At 46.2% G+C, this 20,505-nt stretch overlaps 1 protein-coding gene across 3 annotated transcripts in view; it reads right to left on the bottom strand.

Moving 5' to 3' along the window:
* The window catches only part of golga4 (golgin A4), a 297,304-nt gene that overhangs the window by 164,239 nt on the left and 112,560 nt on the right, over positions 1–20,505 (bottom strand). For all 3 annotated transcript variants that reach the window (XM_072467359.1, XM_072467360.1, XM_072467361.1), the window contains exons 9-10: positions 20,270–20,454; positions 13,352–13,435 (exon numbers count right to left, since the gene is read on the bottom strand). In XM_072467359.1, the coding sequence (XP_072323460.1) occupies positions 13,352–13,435; positions 20,270–20,454 (269 nt within the window). The remainder of the gene's footprint in view (positions 1–13,351; positions 13,436–20,269; positions 20,455–20,505) is intronic.

Genomic DNA, 20,505 nt, shown 5'->3' with positions numbered 1-20,505 from the left:
CAAGAACAGCCTCTTAATCCTCGGGGTCTTATTTGCCACACAAATCCCATAATGCTCTTGTTTACCCGCTTAAAGAAGGCCTTGGGGATGAGAATGGGCAGGCACTGAAAGACGAACAGGAACCAGGGGAGGACCGCATCTTAACGGACTGCACCCTACCCACCAGGGAGAGTGGCAACATGTCCCACCTCCTGAAGTCCTCCTCCATCTGGTCCACCAGCCATGCCAGATTGAGCTTATGCAAGACCCCCCAACTCTTGGCCACCTGGATACCCAAATACCGAAAACTCCTCTCCACCATCTTGAGTGGTAGCTCCGCCAACCTCTTTTCCTGGCCCCTCGCATGCACCACAAACTGCTCGCTCTTCCCCACGTTGAGCTTATATCCCGAGAGGTTTCCAAACTCCGTAAGGGTCTGCATGACCTCCCCCATCCCCGCCACCAGATCCGCAATAAACAGCAACAGGTCATCCGCATAGTGTAAGACACGGTGTGTGTCCCCCGCACCCCCCAACGAACCAACCCCCTCCAGTTTCTGGATTCCCTCAACGCCATGGCCAGCGGCTCAATGCCAGGGCAAAGAGCAGGGGAGACAAAGGGCACCCCTGCCTCGTTCCATGGTACAACTTAAAATACCTTGACCGCAGCCGGTTCGTCGATACACTCGCCACCGGGACCTGGTACAGCAATTTAACCCACCCTATGTATTCTTCTCCGAACCCAAATCTGCCGAACACATCCCACAGGTACTCCCACTCCCGGTCAAAGGCCTTCTCCGCGTCAATTGCCGCTACCACTTCTGCTGCACACCCCCCCCCCCCCCCCCCCCCCCCCCCCACCGAGGGCGTCATAATCACATTCAGGAGCCTCCGCACGTTCGTGTTCAGCTGCCTGCCCTTCACAAACCCCGTCTGGTCCTCATGTATCACTCCCGGGACACAGTCCTCAATCCTGGTGGACAAGATTTTTGCCAACGGCTTGGCATCCACATTGAGGAGCGAAATCGGCCTATAAGAGCCACACTGCAGCGGGTCCTTATCCGCTAGAGGATAAGCGAGATCAAAGCCTGCGACATCGTCGGGAGAAGGATTCCCTTTTCCTTCACCTCACAAAAGGTTCTCATCAACAACGGGCCCAACAGCTCCGAGAACTTCCTGGAGAACTCACCCGGGAACCCATCGGCCCCGGGGCCTTGCCCGCCTGCATACTCCCCAACCCCTTAACGAGCTCCTCCATCTCGATCGCGGCCCCCATACCCTCTACCCGCCCTTGGGAACCTCAGTTGGTCCAGGGCCTGCTGCATTCTCCCCCCCCCCTCCGGGGGTTCTGACTTGTACAACTTACCATAAAAGTCCCTAAAGACCTTGTTTATTTTAGCTGGACTCCGCACTGTGTTCCCCCCTCTATCTCTGACTCCACCAATCTCCCTAGCCGCCTCCCTCCTCCGCAGCTGATGCGCCAACATCCGACTCGCCTTGTCCCCATACTCATACACTGCTCCCTGTACCTTCCTCCACTGGGCCTCAGCTTTCCCCGTGGTCAGCAAATCAAACTCTGTTTGGAGGCTCCGGCGCTCCCTCAGCAGCCCCTCTTCGGGGGATTCCGCATATCTCCTATCCACCTTCAGTAACTCCCCCACCAATCTCTCCCTCTCCATCCTCTCCCTCTTCTCCCTGTGAGCCCTGATTGAAATTAGCTCCCACTGACCACTGCCTTCAGCGCCTCCCAGACCACACTCACCGACATCTCCCCATTATCATTGGCCTCCACATATCTTTGGATGCACCCCCGAACCCACCCACAAATCTCCTCGTCGGCCAGCAGTCCCACATCCATTCGCCACAACGGGCGCTGGCCCCTCTCCTCCCCCAAATCCAGCTCCACCCAGTGCGAGGCGTGATCCGAAATCGAAATGGCCGAATACTCCACCCCCTCCACTCTCGGGATCAGTGCCCTGCTTACCACAAAAAAGTCTATTTGCGAGTAGGCCTTGTGCATATGGGAGAAGGAGAACTCCCTCGCCCTTAGCATGGCAAACCTCCACGGATCCACTCCCCCCCCCCCCCCCCCGCCCCCCCATCTGATCCATAAACCCCCTCAGGACCTCGGCCGCTGCCGGCCTCTTACCCGACCTCGACCTAGACCGATCTAGTGCCGGGTCCAGTACCGTGTTGAAATCCCCCCCCATTATCAGATTACCTGCCTCCAGATCCTGGATCTGACTCAACATCCGCTTCATGAACACTGCATTATCCCAGTTTGGGGCATACACATTCACCAGCACCACCCGGGCCTCCTGCAGCCTGCCACTCACCATCACATATCGACCCCCTTTATCCGCCACAATACCCACCGCCTCAAATGCCACCCGCTTACTCACCAGGATTGCGGCCCCCCATTTTTCGCGTCCAGCCCAGAGTGAAAAACCTGCCCCACCCATCCCTTCCTCAGCCTGGTCTGATCTGCGATCTTCAGGTGCGTCTGCTGTAACATGGCTACGTCTGCCTTTAGCCCCTTTAAGTGCGCAAACACCCGGGCCCTCTTGACCGGCCCATTCAAGCCTCTCGTGTTCCACGTGATCAGCCAGATCAGGGGACTACCTGCCCCCCACCCCTGCCGACTAGCCATCTCCTTTTTTAGGCCAGCCACGTGCCCGCACCTCCCGCACTCTCCCAGGTGGAGGCTCCCCGCCCCGACTCTCCCTCTTACCTTCAACTACCCCTCAGTCAGCACAGCAGAAACCCAGTTTCCCCCCCCTCCCCCGACCAAGCAACTGCTTAACCCCCCCTGCTCCCCACATTGCACTCCCGTAAGTCACTCCTGCTGACCCCGGCCGCTCCCGCCTCTGTCTCCGATCCCCCTATTGGATTCCCTCTCAAAGTCTCCAGCCCTCCCCCCACTAAAGTGAGGTGGCCAAAGTCCCCCCCCCATAAATCAATGTGAACACCAAGTCAGTACCGCCGCCCCCCCCCTGCCTCAGGCCCCACCCCCCTTTTCACAGGAAAAAGCCCGCGCTCCCTGACTGGGCCACCCCCGCCCCCTGTGGCGCAGCTCCTTCCACCTGCAGCCTCACCCCAATCCTCGAAGGCTCAGGGCCACAGGCCCACACAACCCCAAAAAAAACCCCCCCAAAAAGCGGGGGACAACCCCCCCCCAAACAAGCCCACATACAAAAAAAACATTGCCCCCTCCCACTCCCCAGCATCCCCCATAACATGCTACAAACCATTAATTTGAGTCCAAATTCTCATTTTTGATAAAGGTCCACGCCTCATCTGGCATATCAAAATAGTGGTGACGGCCCTGATACGTGGCCCACAGCCGCGCCGGCTGTAACAGCCCGAACTTCACCAGCTTTCCGTGGAGAACCGCCTTGGCCCGGTTGAACCCTGCCCACTTCTTGGCCAGCTCTGCACTCCAGTCCTGATATATGTGGATTTTGGCATTCTCCCACCTACTGCTCCGCTCCTTCTTCGCCCATCGCAGGACACGCTCCCTGTCGGTGAAGCGGTGGAACCTCACCAACACGGCCCTCTGCGGCTCATTCGCCCTCAGCCTCCTCGCCAGGACCCTGTGCGCCCCATCCAACTCCAAGGGCCTCCGGAACGCTCCCGCGCTGATCAGCGTACTCAGCATCGTAGCCACATATGCACCAGCATGCGACCCCTCCACGCCCTCATGGAGACCCAGAATCCGCAGGTTCTTCCTCCTTGCCCTATTCTCCAGGTCCTCGAACTTCTCCTGCCATTTTTTATGCAGCGGCTCGTGAGCTTCCACTTTTGACAGCCAGGCTCAAGATCTCATCCTCATTATCAGAGGCCTTCTGCTGCACCTCCTTTATCGCCGTCCCCTGCATCTTCTGGGTCTCCACCAGCCTTTCAATCGACGCCTTCATAGGGGCCAACATCTCCGCCTTCAATTCCGCAAAGCAGCTTCGCAAAAACTCCTGCTGCTCCCGACACAACTGAGCCCACGCACCCGTTCTCCTCTCTTCTCTAGTGCCACTTTTTTGACCGCTCCGCTCCTGGTCCACTCCATACAGTGCTGGGGGAACCTCACTGCTTCCTTCCCACACCGGGAATCGTCGTCCAAGTGCCGCTGGAGCTCCTTAAAAGGGCCCAAAAGTCCGTTCTCGGCGGGAGCTGCCGACCGTGCGACCAGGCATAGCCGCAACCCGAAGTCTGTGCTTAATAACTTAATGAGCTTCTGGGTGAGTAAGAGAGGTGGTGCTGTGGTATACAAACATGTCCTTCCTTAGGTGAGACGTCCAAAACTGCACACGGTACTGCAGGTATGGTCTCACCAATGCCCTGCAGAATTGTCATGAGACTTCTTTACTTATACTTCACTCCCTTTGTAACAAAAGCTATAATGTAATTAGCTTTCCTAATTTGTTTCTGTGCCTGCATACAATCTTGTGTTTGAATGAATTGTGCCAAGTGGTTTCAATATCAGTTGGAGGGTATTTAGTGGACAGTGACGACTGCATCATAAGGCTTAAGTTAGCCATGGAAAGGGACAAGGAACAATCCAGAGCAGGGATACTTAACTGGAGGAGAGCCAACTTCGATGGGTTGAGAATGAGTTGAGTGAGTTGGAATCAAATGTTGGCAGAAAAGACGGTGGCTAAACAATGGCCACCTTCAAAGATAAAATATTGCAAGCAACTTCAAGATATATTCCTTTGAAGGGGATAGGTAGGACAAAAAAAATCCAGAGTACCCTGGATGACGAGAAAGGTGGAGGTGAAGGTAAAAAGGAAAAAGTGAAAGTAAGACAGGTGTCAAGGAGGAAATACAATGGAGAATCAGACTGAATATAGAAAGACCAGAGGGGAAGTAAAAAATCTAATAAGTAAGAGGGCATGAACAGAGACTGGCAGGGAACATATATGGGGAATCCAAGGTCTTCTATATGCATATAAATAATAAAAGGGTGCTAAAAGGAAGAGTAGGTCCAATTAGGGGCAGGAGAAAGAGCATAGGTATTAAGCGAGTGCTTTGCATTTGTCTTTACAAAGGAAGAAGGTGCAACCCAAGTTGAGGTCCTTAGTGACCAAAATGGTCAGGAGGGGTTATTGGGTTACGGGGATAGGGTGGAAGTGAGAGCTTAAGTGGGTCGGTGCAGTCTCAATGGGCCGAATGGCCTCCTTCTGCACTGTAAAAAAAAAGGTGAAAGAGGTGATAACTGGCACACCAGAACAATTTACAATTGAGAGAAAGTGGGGCAGCACGGTGGCAGAGTGGATTAGCCCTGCTGCCTCACGGTGCCGAGGTCCCAGGTTTGATCCCGGCTCTGGGTCACGGTCTGTGTGGAGTTTGCACATTCTCCCAGTGTTTGCGTGGGTTTCGCCCCCACAACCCAAAGATGTGCAAGGTAGGTGGATTGAACACGCTAAATTGCCCCTTAATTGGAGAAAAATGAATTGGGTAAACTAATTTTTATTTTATTTTTAAAAGAGAAAGTGTTGGAAAAGCTATCTTTACTTGAAATCGACGAGGTAGCAGGACTGGATGAGGTGCATCGAAGGGTACTGAGGGAAGTGAGAATGGAAATTGCAGAGGCACTACTGATAATCTCACGGTGTTCCTTAGTCACAGAGGTGGTGCCAAAGGACTGGAGATTACAGAATGTTACGCCCCCGTTTGAAAAGGGGTACAACGATAAAGCTGGAAACGACAGACAGACCAGTCAGTTTGACTTCAGATGTTGGGAAACATCTGGAAACTACAGTTCCGGACAAAATAAATAGCGACTTAGACAAGTGCAGGACGATTAAAGAAAGCAAGCACGGACTCATTACGGAATAATCATGTTTAACTAATTTGCAGGAGTGTTTTGAGGAGGCAACAGAGAAAGTTTATACTTTCAATGCGGGCAATGCGGTGTATATAAGAACATAAGAACTAGGTGCAGGAGTAGGCCATCTGGCCCCTCGAGCCTGCTCCGCCATTCAATGAGATCATGGTCGATCTTTTGTGGACTCACCTCCACTTTCCGGCCCGAACACCATAACCCTTAATCCCTTTATTCTTCAAAAAACTATCTATCTTTATCTTAAAAACATTTAATGAAGGAGCCTCAACTGCTTCACTGGGCAAGGAATTCCAGAGATCCTAAATCTACTTCCCCTTATTTTGAGGCTAGGCCCCCTAGTTCTGCTTTCACCCGCCAATGGAAACAACCTGCCCGCATCTATCCTATCTATTCCCTTCATAATTTTATATGTTTCTATAAGATCCCCCGTCATCCTTCTAAATTCCAACGAGTATAGTCCCAGTCTACTCGACCTCTCCTCGTAATCCAACCCCTTCAGCTCTGTGATTAACCTAGTGAATCTCCTCTGCACACCCTCCAGTGCCAGTACGTCCTTTCTCAGGTAAAGAGACCAAAACTGAACACAATACTCCAGGTGTGGCCTCACTAACACCCTATACAATTGCAGCATAACCTCCCTAGTCTTAAACTCCATCCTTCTAGCAATGAAGTACAACATTCCATTTGCCTTCTTAATCACCTGTTGCACCTGTAAACCACCTTTTTGCGACTCATGCACTAGCACACCCAGGTCTCTCTGCACAGCAGCATGTTTTAATATTTTATCATTTAAATAACAATCCCTTTTGCTGTTATTCCTACCAAAATGGATAACCTCACATTTGTCAACATTGTATTCCATCTGCCAGCCCCTAGACCATTCACTTAACCTATCCAAATCCCTCTGCAGACTTCCGGTATCCTCTGCACTTTTTGCTTTACCACTCATCTTAGTGTCATCTGCAAACTTGGACCCATTGCCCTTGGTCCCCAACTCCAAATCATCTATGTAAATTGTGAACAATTGTGGGCCCAACACTGATCCCTGAGGGACACCACTAGCTACTGATTGCCAACCAAAGAAACACCCATTAATCCCCACTCTTTGCTTTCTATTAATTAACCAATCCTCTATCCACGCTACTACTTTACCCTTAATGCCGTGCATCTTTATCTTATGCAGCAACCTTTTGTGTGGCACCTTGTCAAAAGCTTTCTGGAAATCCAGATATACCACATCCATTGGCTCCCCGTTATCTACCGCACTGGTAATGTCCTCAAAACATTCCACTAAATTAGTTAGGCACGACCTGCCCTTTATGAACCCATGCTGCGTCTGCCCAGTGGGACAATTTCCATCCACATGCCTCGCTATTTCTTCCTTGATGATAGATTCCAGCATCTTCCCTACTACCAAAGTTAAGCTCACTGGCCTATAATTACCCGCTTTCTGCCTACCTCCTTTTTTAAACAGTGGTGTCACGTTTGCTAATTTCCAATCCGCTGGGACCACCCCAGAGTCTAGTGAATTTTGGTAAATTATCACGATGTGCATTTGCAATTTCCCTAGCCATCTCTTTTAGCACTCTGGGATGCATTCCATCAGGGCCAGGAGACTTGTCTACCTTTAGCCCCATTAGCTTGCCCATCACTACCTCCATAGTGATAACAATCCTCTCAAGGTCCTCACCTGTCATAGCCTCATTTCTATCAGTCACTGGCATGTTATTTGTGTCTTCCACTGTGAAGACCAACCCCAAAAACCTGTTCAGTTCCTCAGCCTTTCCTCATCTCCCATTATTAAATCTCCCTTCTCATCCTCTAAAGGACCAATATTTACCTTAGCCACTCTTTTTTGTTTTATGTATTTGTAGAAGCTTTTACTATCTGTTTTTATATTCTGAGCAAGTTTACTCTCATAATCTATCTTACTCTTCTTTCTAGCTTTTTTAGTTAGTAGCTTTCTGTTGCCCCCTAAAGATTTCCCAGTCCTCTAGTCTCCCACTAATCTTTGCCACTTTGTATGCTTTTTCCTTCTATTTGATACTCTCTCCCTTATTTCCTTAGATATCCACGTTCGATTTTCCCTCTTTCTACCGTCCTTCCTCTTTGTTGGTATAAACCTTTGCTGAGCACTGTGAAAAATCGTTTGAAAGGTTCTCCACTGTTCCTCAACTGTTTCACCATGAAGTCTTTGCTCCCAGTCTACCTTAGCTAGTTCTTCTCTCATCCCATTATAATCTCCTTTCTTTAAGCACAAAACACTAGTGTTTGATTTTACCTTCTCACCCTCCATCTGTATTTTAAATTCCACCATATTGTGATCGCTCCTTCCGAGAGGATCCCTAACTATGAGATCATTAATCAATCCGGTCTCATTACACAGGACCAGATCTAGGACGGCTTGTTCCCTCGTAGGTTCCATTACCTACTGTTCTAGGAAACTATCGCGGATACATTCTATAAACTCCTCCTCAAGGCTGCCTTGAGCGACCTGGTTAAATCAATCGACATGTAGATTAAAATCCCCCATGATAACTGCTGTACCATGAATGAAAATGAAAATCGCTTATTGTTACAAGTAGGCTTCAAATGAAGTTACTGTGAAAAGCCCCTAGTCGCCACATTCCGGCGCCTGTTCGGGGAGGCTGTTACGGGAATTGAACAGTGCTGCTGGCCTGCCTTGGTCTGCTTTAAAAGCCAGCGATTTAGCCCTGTGCTAAACCAGCCCCTCTGCATGCATCAGTTATTTCATTGTTTACTGCCTGCCCCACCATAATATTACTATTTGGTGGCCTTTAGACTACTCCTATCAGTGACTTTTTTGCCTTATTGGTTACTTTTTCAACCTTGGAAATCATTTGGGTGGAAATCAGGAATAGTAATGTCCTCAAAAAGTAAGGCGGAAAAGTCATTGAAAGGAGTAGTCTATAGGCCACCAAATAGTAACATTATGGTGGGGTAGACAATAAACAAAGAAATAACTGATGCATGTAGAAATGGTACAGCAGTTATCATGGGGGATTATAATCTACATATCGATTGGTGTGGTGACTCAAAGTGGTGTACAAGAGCTGGCTTGTAATGCAGAACAATGCCAGCAGCGCGGGTTCAATTCCCGTACCGGCCTTCCCGAACAGGCGTCGGAATGTGGCGACTAGGGGCTTTTCACAGTAACTTCATTGAAGCCTATTTGTGCCAATAAGCGATTATTATTTTATGGATTTTCAAAAGGAAATACAGTGCTGCACAATAGACGTAAGCAAAATTTCACCTCATGGAATGTAATGGAAAGTAGGCACTTGAATAAGAAATTGATTGAGTAAAATAAAACACAAAGTGGTGATAAATGGCTGTTTTTCAGATTGGAGGAACGTTTGCAGTGGAGTTTCGCAGTGTTGGGACTCTTGTTCTTCCTGACATATATGAACGACATCGACCGTGGTGTTCAGAGCATGATTTCAAAGTTTGCAGATGATACGAAGATTGGGAATGTTGTCAACAGTGGTGAGGATAGTCTTGAACTACAAAAGAACACAAACATGTTGGTGGATTGGGAGAGAATTGGCTGATGAAGTTCAAAGCAGGGGATGAGGGGATTCAGTTTCAAGTAAGCTGCAAGAATATGGAGAGACAGTGTAAAATAGAGGAAGAAGCTCTAATGGACGTGCTGAACAAAGGAACTTGCTGTATATGTACGTAAGTCATTGAAGGTAGCAAGGCATGTTGAGAAAGAGAGAGAGGGCAGTTAATATAGTATCTTTAGCTTTGTTAATAGGGACATTACATGAATCAGGAGATCATGATGAACTTGTAGAAGACACAAGTGAGGCCTTATCTGCAGTACAGAGTTTAGCTCTGGGTGCCATACTTGAGGAAAGATGTGAAGGTATTGAAGAGAGAGCAGAGAAGATTCACAAGAATGATTCTGAGGATACAGAACTGTAGCTATAAGGATAGATTTAAGAGGTGAGAATGGCTTTCCTTGGAGAAAAGATAGCTGAAAGGCGATTTGATAAGAGATATTCAAGGTTCTATGGGACCTTGACACTGGCAAAAATTGAGTTCTGCGCCTTTCGCGATTTGGGCGCGGTGCTCCGATCGCTCCCCGGCGGCAAAAACTAGGCTTGCGTCCTGTGCCAGCGGGGGCACGCAAAACCTGTATTTGCACAGGCATGAAGGGAGTGGGTGACCACCATGCAGAGCAAGAGAGCTAGGCATGCAGTGCAGGAATCTCCTGTGGCCATTCCACTGCAAAACAGATATACCGCTTTGGATACTATTGAGGGGAATGACGTCTCAGGGGAAAGCAGCAGCCAAATTCGTTGCACCACGGTTGGTTCTGCTGCAGAGGGGAGGAGTAAAAAGTATGGGAATGCAATAGTTGAGAAGTCGGGCCTCAGTTAGTGATTTCAGGATTACTACCAGTGCCATATGCTAGTCAGAGGAGAAATAGCAGGAGATATCGGATGAATACGTGGCTCAAGATATGATGTGAGGGGGAGGGTTTCAGATTCCTGGGGCACTGGGACCGGTTCTGGGGGTGGTGGGACCAGTACAAACTGGACGGGTACAAACAATCCTAGGGGGGAGGTATTTGCTAGAGTGACTGGGGAGGTTTTAAACTAAAAGGGGAGGGGGTGGAACCTATGCAAGAAAACTACGCTGATGAGACGTGAATTGGCTATGATCGATTGGGGAACATTACTAGAAGGGATTACAGTGGATAGGCAATGGCAAATATTCAAGGAGCACATGAGGGAACTGCAATAATTGTTCATTCCTGTCTGGCACAGAAGTAAAACGGGCAAGTGGCTTACAAGGGAAATTGGATATAGTATTCGATCCAAGGAAGAGACATACAAATTGGACTGGGAGCAGTTTCGAATTCAGCAAAGGAGGACCAAGGGATTGATAAGGGGGAAATAGAGGACGAGAGTAAGCTTGCAAGGAACATAAAAGCTGACTGTAAAAGTTGCTATAGGTAGGTGAAGAGAATAAGATTGGTGAAGACAAATGTCTTGTGAATCAGCTCTTCCTGTTCATTTCCTCATAAATGTCTTGATGGGCGGCACAGTGGTTAGCACTGTTACTTCACAGCTCCAGGGGCCCGGGTTCGATTCCCAGTTTGGGACACTGTGCGGACTCTGCTCGCTCTCCCCATTTCTGTGTGGGTTTTATCCGGGTGCTCTGGTTTCCTCCCACAAGTCCTGAAAGACATGCTTGTTATGTGAATGAGACATTCTGAATTCTCCCTCAGTGTACCCGAAAAGGCGCTGGAGCGTGGCTATGAGGGGATTTTCACAGTAGCTTCATTGCAGTGTTAATGTAAGCCTACTTGTGACACAAATAAAGATTATCCTCTTTTGTTGAATTCTAAAATCGTACAATCTTCCTGTTAGCCGTAGTTTGACCACTCCTGGTAACCAAAATCTATAAACAGTTGTGGATCAGGTGAACTCCATGATATACTTTGGTGTTCTCAAAACCCTGGCCCATAACACACCCAAGAGAGGGAAGAGATTTTGACCATCCATTTATGCAGTTATGCTGGAAACGCAGATTACTAGTACAGATTGTAAACCAGTCAAATATATAGTTCATGACTCAAGATGGTTTCAAATCTCCCATATGATGTGCAATTTTTTATAAATTCGGAAAATTAGTGGGTCTTCTGTGTAGAATTTTGAAAAGAGCCCAGAGTCTTTCCACAAAGATCACACTGGAAACTTGACTCTAAATGTAATTTTAAAAACTGAAGTAATATGCTTTATATGCTGAAGTGTGAACTGGGCATTAAGGTGAAAAGGAATTCACAAAATTGGTAAGCCTAATGAAAAAAGATATTTTAGAAATAATCTTGAAAGTGAATTCAATTAAGACTGAACTATATGAAAACAAAATATTAAAATAAATAAAGCAAGGTGGATAGATCACTTACAAATTACTAGATTGCACCACGTAAAGCATTGAGAGGCAGCACACAAAAAACAGCAGTGTTTTTCTCCTCAGCCACATAAAACATCCATCTTGTAAGTGGTGTGGCAGTCAACTGAGGGACCATGCTCATATAACAATTCACTAGTTCTTTACACTGCACACAAGCAGTTCTTAGGTAACTAGCTCTCTCTTTCCCCTTTCTTGGGGAACTTGGGCTGCATTCAGCAATTTCCTACTGCTCCATCACTCCGGTGCCCTCTTCATCAAGGCTGTATAACACACCAGATTCAAAACTGGTAGGGCATCGCAGGTTCAGAGGGCATTCGGTTTTGCCCCTATCCCTGAAGTGTAAGACATTGTTGACTGCACCCAGGTGGCTATCAAGGCACCCAGTGACTAACAATAAAGGTTTATTAACAGAAAGGTTTGCGTGTCTCATTCCTAGGGTGAAGGGCTTATCTCATGAGGAACGGTTGAACTGGTTCAGTCTATCGGCATTAGAATTCAAAAAAATGAGGTGGTCGTCTGAAACATATAGATCCTGAGGGTACTTGATTAGGTGGATATATCCTCTTGTGCGGGAGGCAAGAATGAGAAGATATGGTTGAAGAGTAAATTGTTTTCCTTTTTAAGATGGAGATGAGGAGAAAGGATTTTTCTCAAGAGGGTCGTTAGTCTGTGGAATTCTTTTCCCAGAGAGCAGAGGAGGTTGGGTCATTGAATTTATTCAAGGCTGAGTGAGACAGATTTTTGCTAGACAAAGGAGTCGAGGCCTATGAAGGGCACACAGAAAAGTGACATTGAGAGCACAACCAGATCAACCATGATCTTACTGAATGGGAGGATTGAAGAACCAAATGGTTATTTTCAACTCCTATGATCTTATGTAATTAGGATCAATGAGTTGAGACATTCCTGTTCAAAAAGTGAGCAGAGGAATTAAGACTACATACTAAATTAAAACAGTGGCTATATTTCAATTATTTAACAAAACAACAATTAATTTTCACTTCAAGGAGGCATTAAATTAATTTTTTTTAGATGTTAGCTTTTAAACTTTGGCACCAAAACTTAAATCTAGCTTATTTTGAATCTCATCTAAAACACCAGGTCAGAGAGGAGTGGATGACGTCTCCAACCATTCTAGAGGGAGGGTCTTAAGGTATGAAAAGCAGACTGACTTCTGTTTTTCCACAGATACTGCTTGAGCTGGTGAGCATCATCAGCCTTTTGCTTTGGTTTTCTGATTTCCAGCCTATGCAGTATCATAGTTAATAAACTTAATTTTGGAATTCACTAATAAAAGTTGTGTGTATGTAACAAAGCCCACACTCCATACCTTATTTGTACTTGAGAAAATCGTCCATAACCACCAATAAAACTATGCTAGCAACAGTGAAATAATTTGCATGGTCAGTGATCAATGCATTACACAGAAATACATCAACTATTTTAGTGCAGGACCTTACTGCACAGCTGAATTAGAGCCTGGGTCAGCTCTGCAGCAAATCATGCCATGCATAATGTAACTACTCCAGCTTCCGTACAGCTGTCAGAGACATTATACCACTCACCTGACGGAAGTACTGCTCACCTTATCTTGCTCCAACTGTTCAATTAAATTCTTTGCATCGCGGAGCTGAGTAATTAGTTTAGTCTTTTCAGCAGTGTGCAGATCCTGAAGAAAATAACCAATGTGAAAAGACATCTTCTGTTAGCTATCCCAATTATATTGAACATAACTTGCATCATAGCAACAGGCATTTCAACTAATTGATCTATATAAGTGCTTATGCTCCACATGATCTTCCTCCCAACCTGCATCATCTAACGTAATCAGCACATATATTTATTTTCTCTCTCATGCACTGATGGAGCTTCCCCTGTGCTTGACAAATCAAAATAATCTTTTCATGATGCACCAGGCAAGGATGACAAGGGAATGCATTGAATGTTGTCGAAATGGATTTTAAGGAAGCATTCAACAAAGTAGCACATGAAAGGCTGGTTGAAAGAAATTGTGGCTCATGCTATGGGAGAGTTAGTGTCAACTTGGATTTTTAAAAATTGGCTTAGGGACAAAAAACAGCAAGCCATGATAAATGGAAGGATGATAGGTGGTGATGTTCCTTAAGGGACAGTGCAAGGATCACTGATATGTGTAATTGGACATTGGGACAGAGTATAATTTGAAAATTGGGTGATGATAGCATACTTGGGGAAGTAGCAAACAGTGAGGATGATAAAAACAGACTACAAAAGAACATAGATAGGTTAGAAACATAGATATGTAAGTGGCAGATGAATACAGAAAAATGTGAGGTGGTGCATTTTGACAGAAGGGACAGGCACTATAGACTTAATGGCACAGTTCAGAATAGTGTTCAGGGACAGAAGCACCAGCGAATACCACAAGACCATAAGACATAGGAGCGGAAGTAAGGCCATTCGGCCCATCGAGTCCACTCCACCATTCAATCATGGCTGATTTCAACTCCATTTACCTGCTCTCTCTCCATAGCCCTTAACTCCTCGAGAAATCAAGAATTTATCAACTTCTGTCTTAAAGACACTCAACGTCCAGGCCTCCACCGCCCTCTGTGGCAATGAATTCCACAGACCCACCACTCTCTGGCTGAAGAAATTTCTCCTCATCTCTGTTCTAAAGTGACTCCCTTTTATTCTAAGGCTGTGCCCCCGGGTCCTAGTCTCCCCTGCTAATGGAAACAACGTCCCTACATCCACCCTACCTAAACCATTCATTATCTTGTAAGTTTCTATTAGATCTCCCCTCAACCTCCTAAACTCCAATGAATATAATCCCAGGATCCTCAGACGTTCATCGTATGTTAGGCCTACCATTCCTGGGATCATCCGTGTGAATCTCCGCTGGACCCGCTCCAGTGCCAGTATGTCCTTCCTGAGGTGTGGGGCCCAAAATCGCTCACAGTATTCTAAATGGGGCCTAACTAATGCTTTATAAAGCTTCAGAAGTACATCCCTGCTTTTATATTCCAAGCCTCTTGAGATGAATGACAACATTGCATTTGCTTTCTTAATTACGGACTCAACCTGAAAGTTGAGAATCCTGGACTAGGACTCCCAAGTCCCTTTGCACTTCAGCATTATGAATTTTGTCACCGTTTAGAAAATAGTCCATGCCTCTATTCTTTTTTCCAAAGTGCAAGACCTCGCACTTGCCCACGTTGAATTTCATCAGCCATTTCTTGGACCACTCTCCTAAACTGTCTAAATCTTTCTGCAGCCTCCCCACCTCCTCCATACTACCTGCCCCTCCACCTATCTTTGTATCATCGGCAAACTTAGCCAGAATGCCCCCAGTCCCGTCATCTAGATCGTTAATATATAAAGAGAACAGCTGTGGCCCCAACATTGAACCCTGCGGGACACCACTCGTCACCGGTTGCCATTCCGAAAAAGAACCTTTTATCCCAACTCTCTGCCTTCTGCCTGACAGCCAATCGTCAATCCATGTTAGTACCTTGCCTCGAATACCATGGGCCCTTATTTTACTCAGCAGTCTCCCGTGAGGCACCTTATCAAAGGCCTTTTGGAAGTCAAGATAGATAACATCCATTGGCTCTCCTTGGTCTAACCTATTTGTTATCTCTTCAAAGAACTCTTAACAGGTTTGTCAGGCACGACCTCCCCTGACTAAATCCATGCTGACTTGTCCTAATCCGACCCTGCACTTCCAAGAATTTAGAAATCTCATCCTAAACAATGGATTCTAGAATCTTGCCAACAACCGAGGTTAGACTAATTGGCCTATAATTTTCCATCTTTTTCCTTGTTCCCTTCTTGAACAGGGGGGTTACAACAGCGATTTTCCAATCCTCTGGGACTTTCCCTGACTCCAGTGACTTTTGAAAGATCATAACTAAAGCCTCCACTATTTCTTCAGCTATCTCCTTTAGAACTCTAGGATGTAGCCCATCTGGGCCCGGAGATTTATCAATTTTTAGACCTCTTAGTTTCTCTAGCACTTTCTCCTTTGTGATGGCTACCATATTCAACTCTGTCCCCTGACTCTCCGGAATTGTTGGGATATTACTCATGTCTTCTACTGTGAAGACTGACGCAAAGTACTTATTCAGTTCCTCAGCTATTTCCTTGTCTCCCATCACAAAATTACCAGCGTCATTTTGGAGCGGCCCAATGTCAACTTTTGCCTCCCGTTTGTTTTTAATGTATTTAAAGAAACTTTTACTATCATTTCTAATGTTACTGGCTAGCCTACCTTCAAATTTAATCCTCTCTTTCCTTATTTCTCTCTTTGTTATCCTCTGTTTGTTTTTGTAGTCTTCCCAATCTTCTGACTTCCCACTACTCTTTGCCACATTATAGGCTTTCTCTTTTGCTTTGATGCATTCCCTAACTTCCTTTGTCAGCCATGGCTGCCTAATTCCCCCCTCTGATAACCTTTCTTTTCTTTGGGATGAACCTCTGTACTGTGTCCTCAATTACTCCCAGAAACTCCTGCCATTGCTGTTCTACTGTCTTTCCCACTAGGCTCTGCTCCCAGTTGATTTTCGTCAGTTCCTCCCTCATGCCCCTGTAGTTACCTTTATTTAACTGTAACACCTTTACATCTGATTCTACGTTCTTTCTTTCAAATTGGAGATTGAATTCGACCATATTATGATCACTGCCTCCTAAGTGCTCCCTTACTTTAAGATCTTTAATCAAGTCTGGCTCATTACATAACACTAAGTCCACAATGGCCTGTTCCCTCGTGGGCTCCATCACAAGCTGTTCCAAAAAGCCCTCCTGTAAACATTCAATGAATTCCCTTTCCTTGGGTCCACTGGCAGCATTATTTACCCAGTCCACCTGCATATTGAAGTCCCCCATGATCACTGTGACCTTGGGGCAACACGGTAGCATTGTGGATAGCACAATTGCTTCACAGCTCCAGGGTCCCAGGTTCGATTCCAGCTTGGGTCACTGTCTGTGCGGAGTTTGCACATCCTCCCCGTGTGTGCGTGGGTTTCCTCCGGGTGCTCCGGTTTCCTCCCACAGTCCAAAGATGTGCAGGTTAGGTGGATTGGCCATGATAAATTGCCCTTAGTGTCCAAAATTGCCCTTAGTGTTGGGTGGGGTTACTGGGTTATGGGGATCGGGTGAAGGTGTTGACCTTGGGTAGGATGCTCTTTCCAAGAGCCGGTGCAGTCTCGATGGGCCGAATGGCCTCCTTCTGCACTGTAAATTCTATGTTAATCTATGCCTTTCTGACATGCACTTTCTATTTTGTGGTGCATTTTGTGCCCCCGGTCCTGACCACTGTTAGGAGGCCTGTACATAACTCCCATTATGGTTTTTTTGCCTTTGCGGTTCCTCAACTCTACCCACTCCACATCATCTGACCCTATGTCGTTTAGTGCTATTGATTTAATTTCATTCCTGATTAACAAGGCAACCCCGCCCGCTCTGCCCACCTCTCTGTCTTTTCGATAGGTTGTGAATCCCTAGATGTTTAAATGCCAGTCCCGAACCCCCTGCAACCATGTCTCTGTGATGCCTACCACATCATACCTGCCAGTCACAATCTGGGCCACAAGCTCATCTACCTTGTTCCGTACACTGCGCGCATTTAAATATAGCACCTTTAATTCTCTATTGACCGTCCCTTTTTGTTTTCTTAGTGTGGTGGACCGTGGTTTACTGAGCCTTTCCATACACTCTGTCATATTTTGTGGGATGGGGACAATCGTAACCACTCTTGAGTTTTGTCTGTTCGTGTTTTTTTGTATTCCTAAGCAGCTACGCTCCCCGCTGATTACTTCACCTCTTGGTTCCCTGACTTTCCCTTCCCCCCCCCAATCTCTAGTGTAAAGTTCTGTTGACCACCCTATTCACTCTTTTCGCCAGAACACTAGTCCCAGCTCGGTTCAGGTGGAGACCATCCCAACGGTATAGTTCTGTCCCAAAACTGATGTCAGTGTCCCATGAAAAGGAACCCCTCATTCCCACACCACTCTTTCAGCCACATGTTAACTTCCCTTATTCTTGCCTCCCTATGCCAATTTGCACGTGGCTCGGGCAGTAATCCGGAGATTATGACCCTTGAGGACCTGTTTTTTTAATTTGAATCCTAGCTCTTTATAATCTCTAAACAGGTCCTCTTTCCTAGATTTGCCTATGTTGTTGGTACTGACATGGACCACAACAACTGGATCCTCCCCCTCCCTCTCCAGTATCCTTTCAAGCCGGTCAGAGATGTCCCGCACCCTAGCAACGGGCAGGCAACATACCATGCGGGACTCTTTATCCTGCTCACAAAGGATACTATCTATCCCCCTGATAATAGAATCCCCTACAACTACAACTTGCCTATTTACTCCCTCCCCTTGAATGGCCTGCTGAACCATGGTGCCTTGGTCAGCTGACTCATCCTTCCTGCAGCCCTGTTCGCCATCCACACAGGGAGCAAGTGCCTCATACCTGTTGGACAGAGTCAAGGGCTGAGGCTCCTGAGTTCCTGACTGCTGGTTCCCTTTACCTGCCTGACTTGCAGTCACACCCTGCTGTCCCTGGCCACTGACAGGATTTAAACTACTTACTCTGACAGGTGTGACTGCCTCCTGAAACACAGTGTCCAGGTAAGTCTCCCCCTCCCGGATGTGCCTCAGTGTTTGAAGCTCAGACTCCAGCTCATCAACTCTGAGCCGGAGCTCTTCGAGCAGCCAACACTTACTGCAGATGTGTCGCTGCAGCTCGCAATGGGATCTGCCAGCTCCCACATCAAGCAGCTCAAGCACATCATCTGACCAGCCATCACTAATTAATTAATTAGTTTAATTTAAGTTTATGGTGGGGGCAGCTTCAGCCAAACAGACACTAATCTATCCTGCACTTTTAACTGAAAAACAGCACAATTAGATTAACCACTTACCTTTCCTGGTTACCTCACTGCACCAAACTACCAAATTCTCACTGTCTGTATCTCTCTCACTCAGGCTGTGTCTCCTTGACCTGCGCAATGCTAATAATATAATATAATAATGCTAATAATAATATAATATGGTACTTACCTCACACCAATACATATGCATTGATCTTTGAATGTGACAGAAATATTGAGGGAGTGGTTAGCAAAACATATGGGATCTTGGGTTTCATAAATAGAGGTATTTTGTACAAGCGCAAGAAAATGATGTTGAACCTTTATAAAGTTTCAGTTAGGCCACAACTAGAGTACTGCATCTAGGTCTGGTCACCACATTTTAGAAATGATGCGAAGGTTCTTGAAAGAGATTCATCAGAAGGTTCAAGGGATGGGAATTTTATCAATAAGGTTAAATTGGAGAGGTTGGGGCTGTTCTTCTTAAAACAAAGGAGATTTTGGGAGATTTGACACAGGTATCCAAGATTACGACAGGCTTGGATAACATGGAGAAGGAAAAACTGTTTCCATTCATGATGGTACAAGGACTAGCGGATACAGGTTTAATGTTTTGCGCAAGAGATGTAGGGGTAATGTGAGGAATACATTTTTACACGTGGAACTCTGTGGTGGAAGCAGAGATAATCAATTGTTCAGAAAGGAAAATGGAAGGCCAGTATTACATACAGTTATATCACTGCATTTTGAGAAGAATCCTTGAGAGGACTCAAGAGGAGATTGCCAGAATGATTCCAATTATGAGAGCATTGAGCTACAAGGCTAGGTGAGAAAAGCTGGAGTTATTCTCCTTGAAGCAAAGGAGATTTGAGAGGAGTTTGATAGTGGTGCACAAAATTATGCACCTTTAAATGACACATATAAAGAAAATCTGCTCCCATTCGTTAATGGTACAAGGACTAGGGACACAAATAGGGAAAGAGAAGCAGGAGGAGCGTGAGGAACAATTTTTTTTTGAGTAGTGAGTTACTGATCATGGACCTAGCTCTTATGAGGATGGTGGAAATGGAAACAAAGTACGATTTCAAAAGGAAATTGGTTGGGCATTTGAGGGAAATAAATCTACCGGGCTACAGAGATAGATCAGGGAATTAGGACTAACTGGATTGCTCTACAGAGAGGCAGCATGAACTTAATAGGCCAAAGGGCCTCATTCTCTGCCATTATGACCTGATGACAAGCAATAGTCTAAAAGTGCAATCTGTGGAATAATATCTTATTTTTAAAATAATCAGCCTTGGATGACAAAAATATTGGGGATCTGGTAACGGTGCTGAGCAACATTCCACCTAAGGTTTATTGCAGTATCAGTCAGTCCATTTTGAAGGGAGGAAGCAAAAATTTTAAAATGCTTAGAAACCTGTTTGTGTTGGTCAACATTTTATTATAATTTGATGTGAGCCGATTTCCCACCAATTTGGGTTGTACAAGGGCCATGAGTTTAACAGGGTTTTTCAGAAAACAAAGCAAATTTGGTTCTGAGTCAAATATTCAGTGTTCAACTGCATCTGGACTTCAGTCCCTGTCACCCTGGCAGTACTAAGGGAACCCAGAGCAAAGGAAAGCTCCACCCATTTTAAAATTCACCTTTATTTTTTCCAGCTCCTGATAGCGCTCATCCAGTTGCTCTTGTAGGGCTTCCTTTTCACTGGTCATCTGAATGCAACGTTCTTTGTGGTTGTGAATCATCTCCTTGCAGCGCTGCAGGAGATTTTCTTGCCTCTTCACGCGTTTTTGAAGAACTGTTAGGGAATTAGCATCTCCACCTCCCTCTGTGTGAGACAATGGTCACAAAAAAGTCAGCAAGTTATACCATAAACAAT

Source organism: Scyliorhinus torazame, chromosome 11 (genome assembly GCF_047496885.1).
Source record: "Scyliorhinus torazame isolate Kashiwa2021f chromosome 11, sScyTor2.1, whole genome shotgun sequence".
Taxonomy (NCBI): domain Eukaryota; kingdom Metazoa; phylum Chordata; class Chondrichthyes; order Carcharhiniformes; family Scyliorhinidae; genus Scyliorhinus; species Scyliorhinus torazame.
Note: the sequence above shows the minus strand (reverse complement) of the source record. Positions and strands in the feature narration are given on the sequence as shown.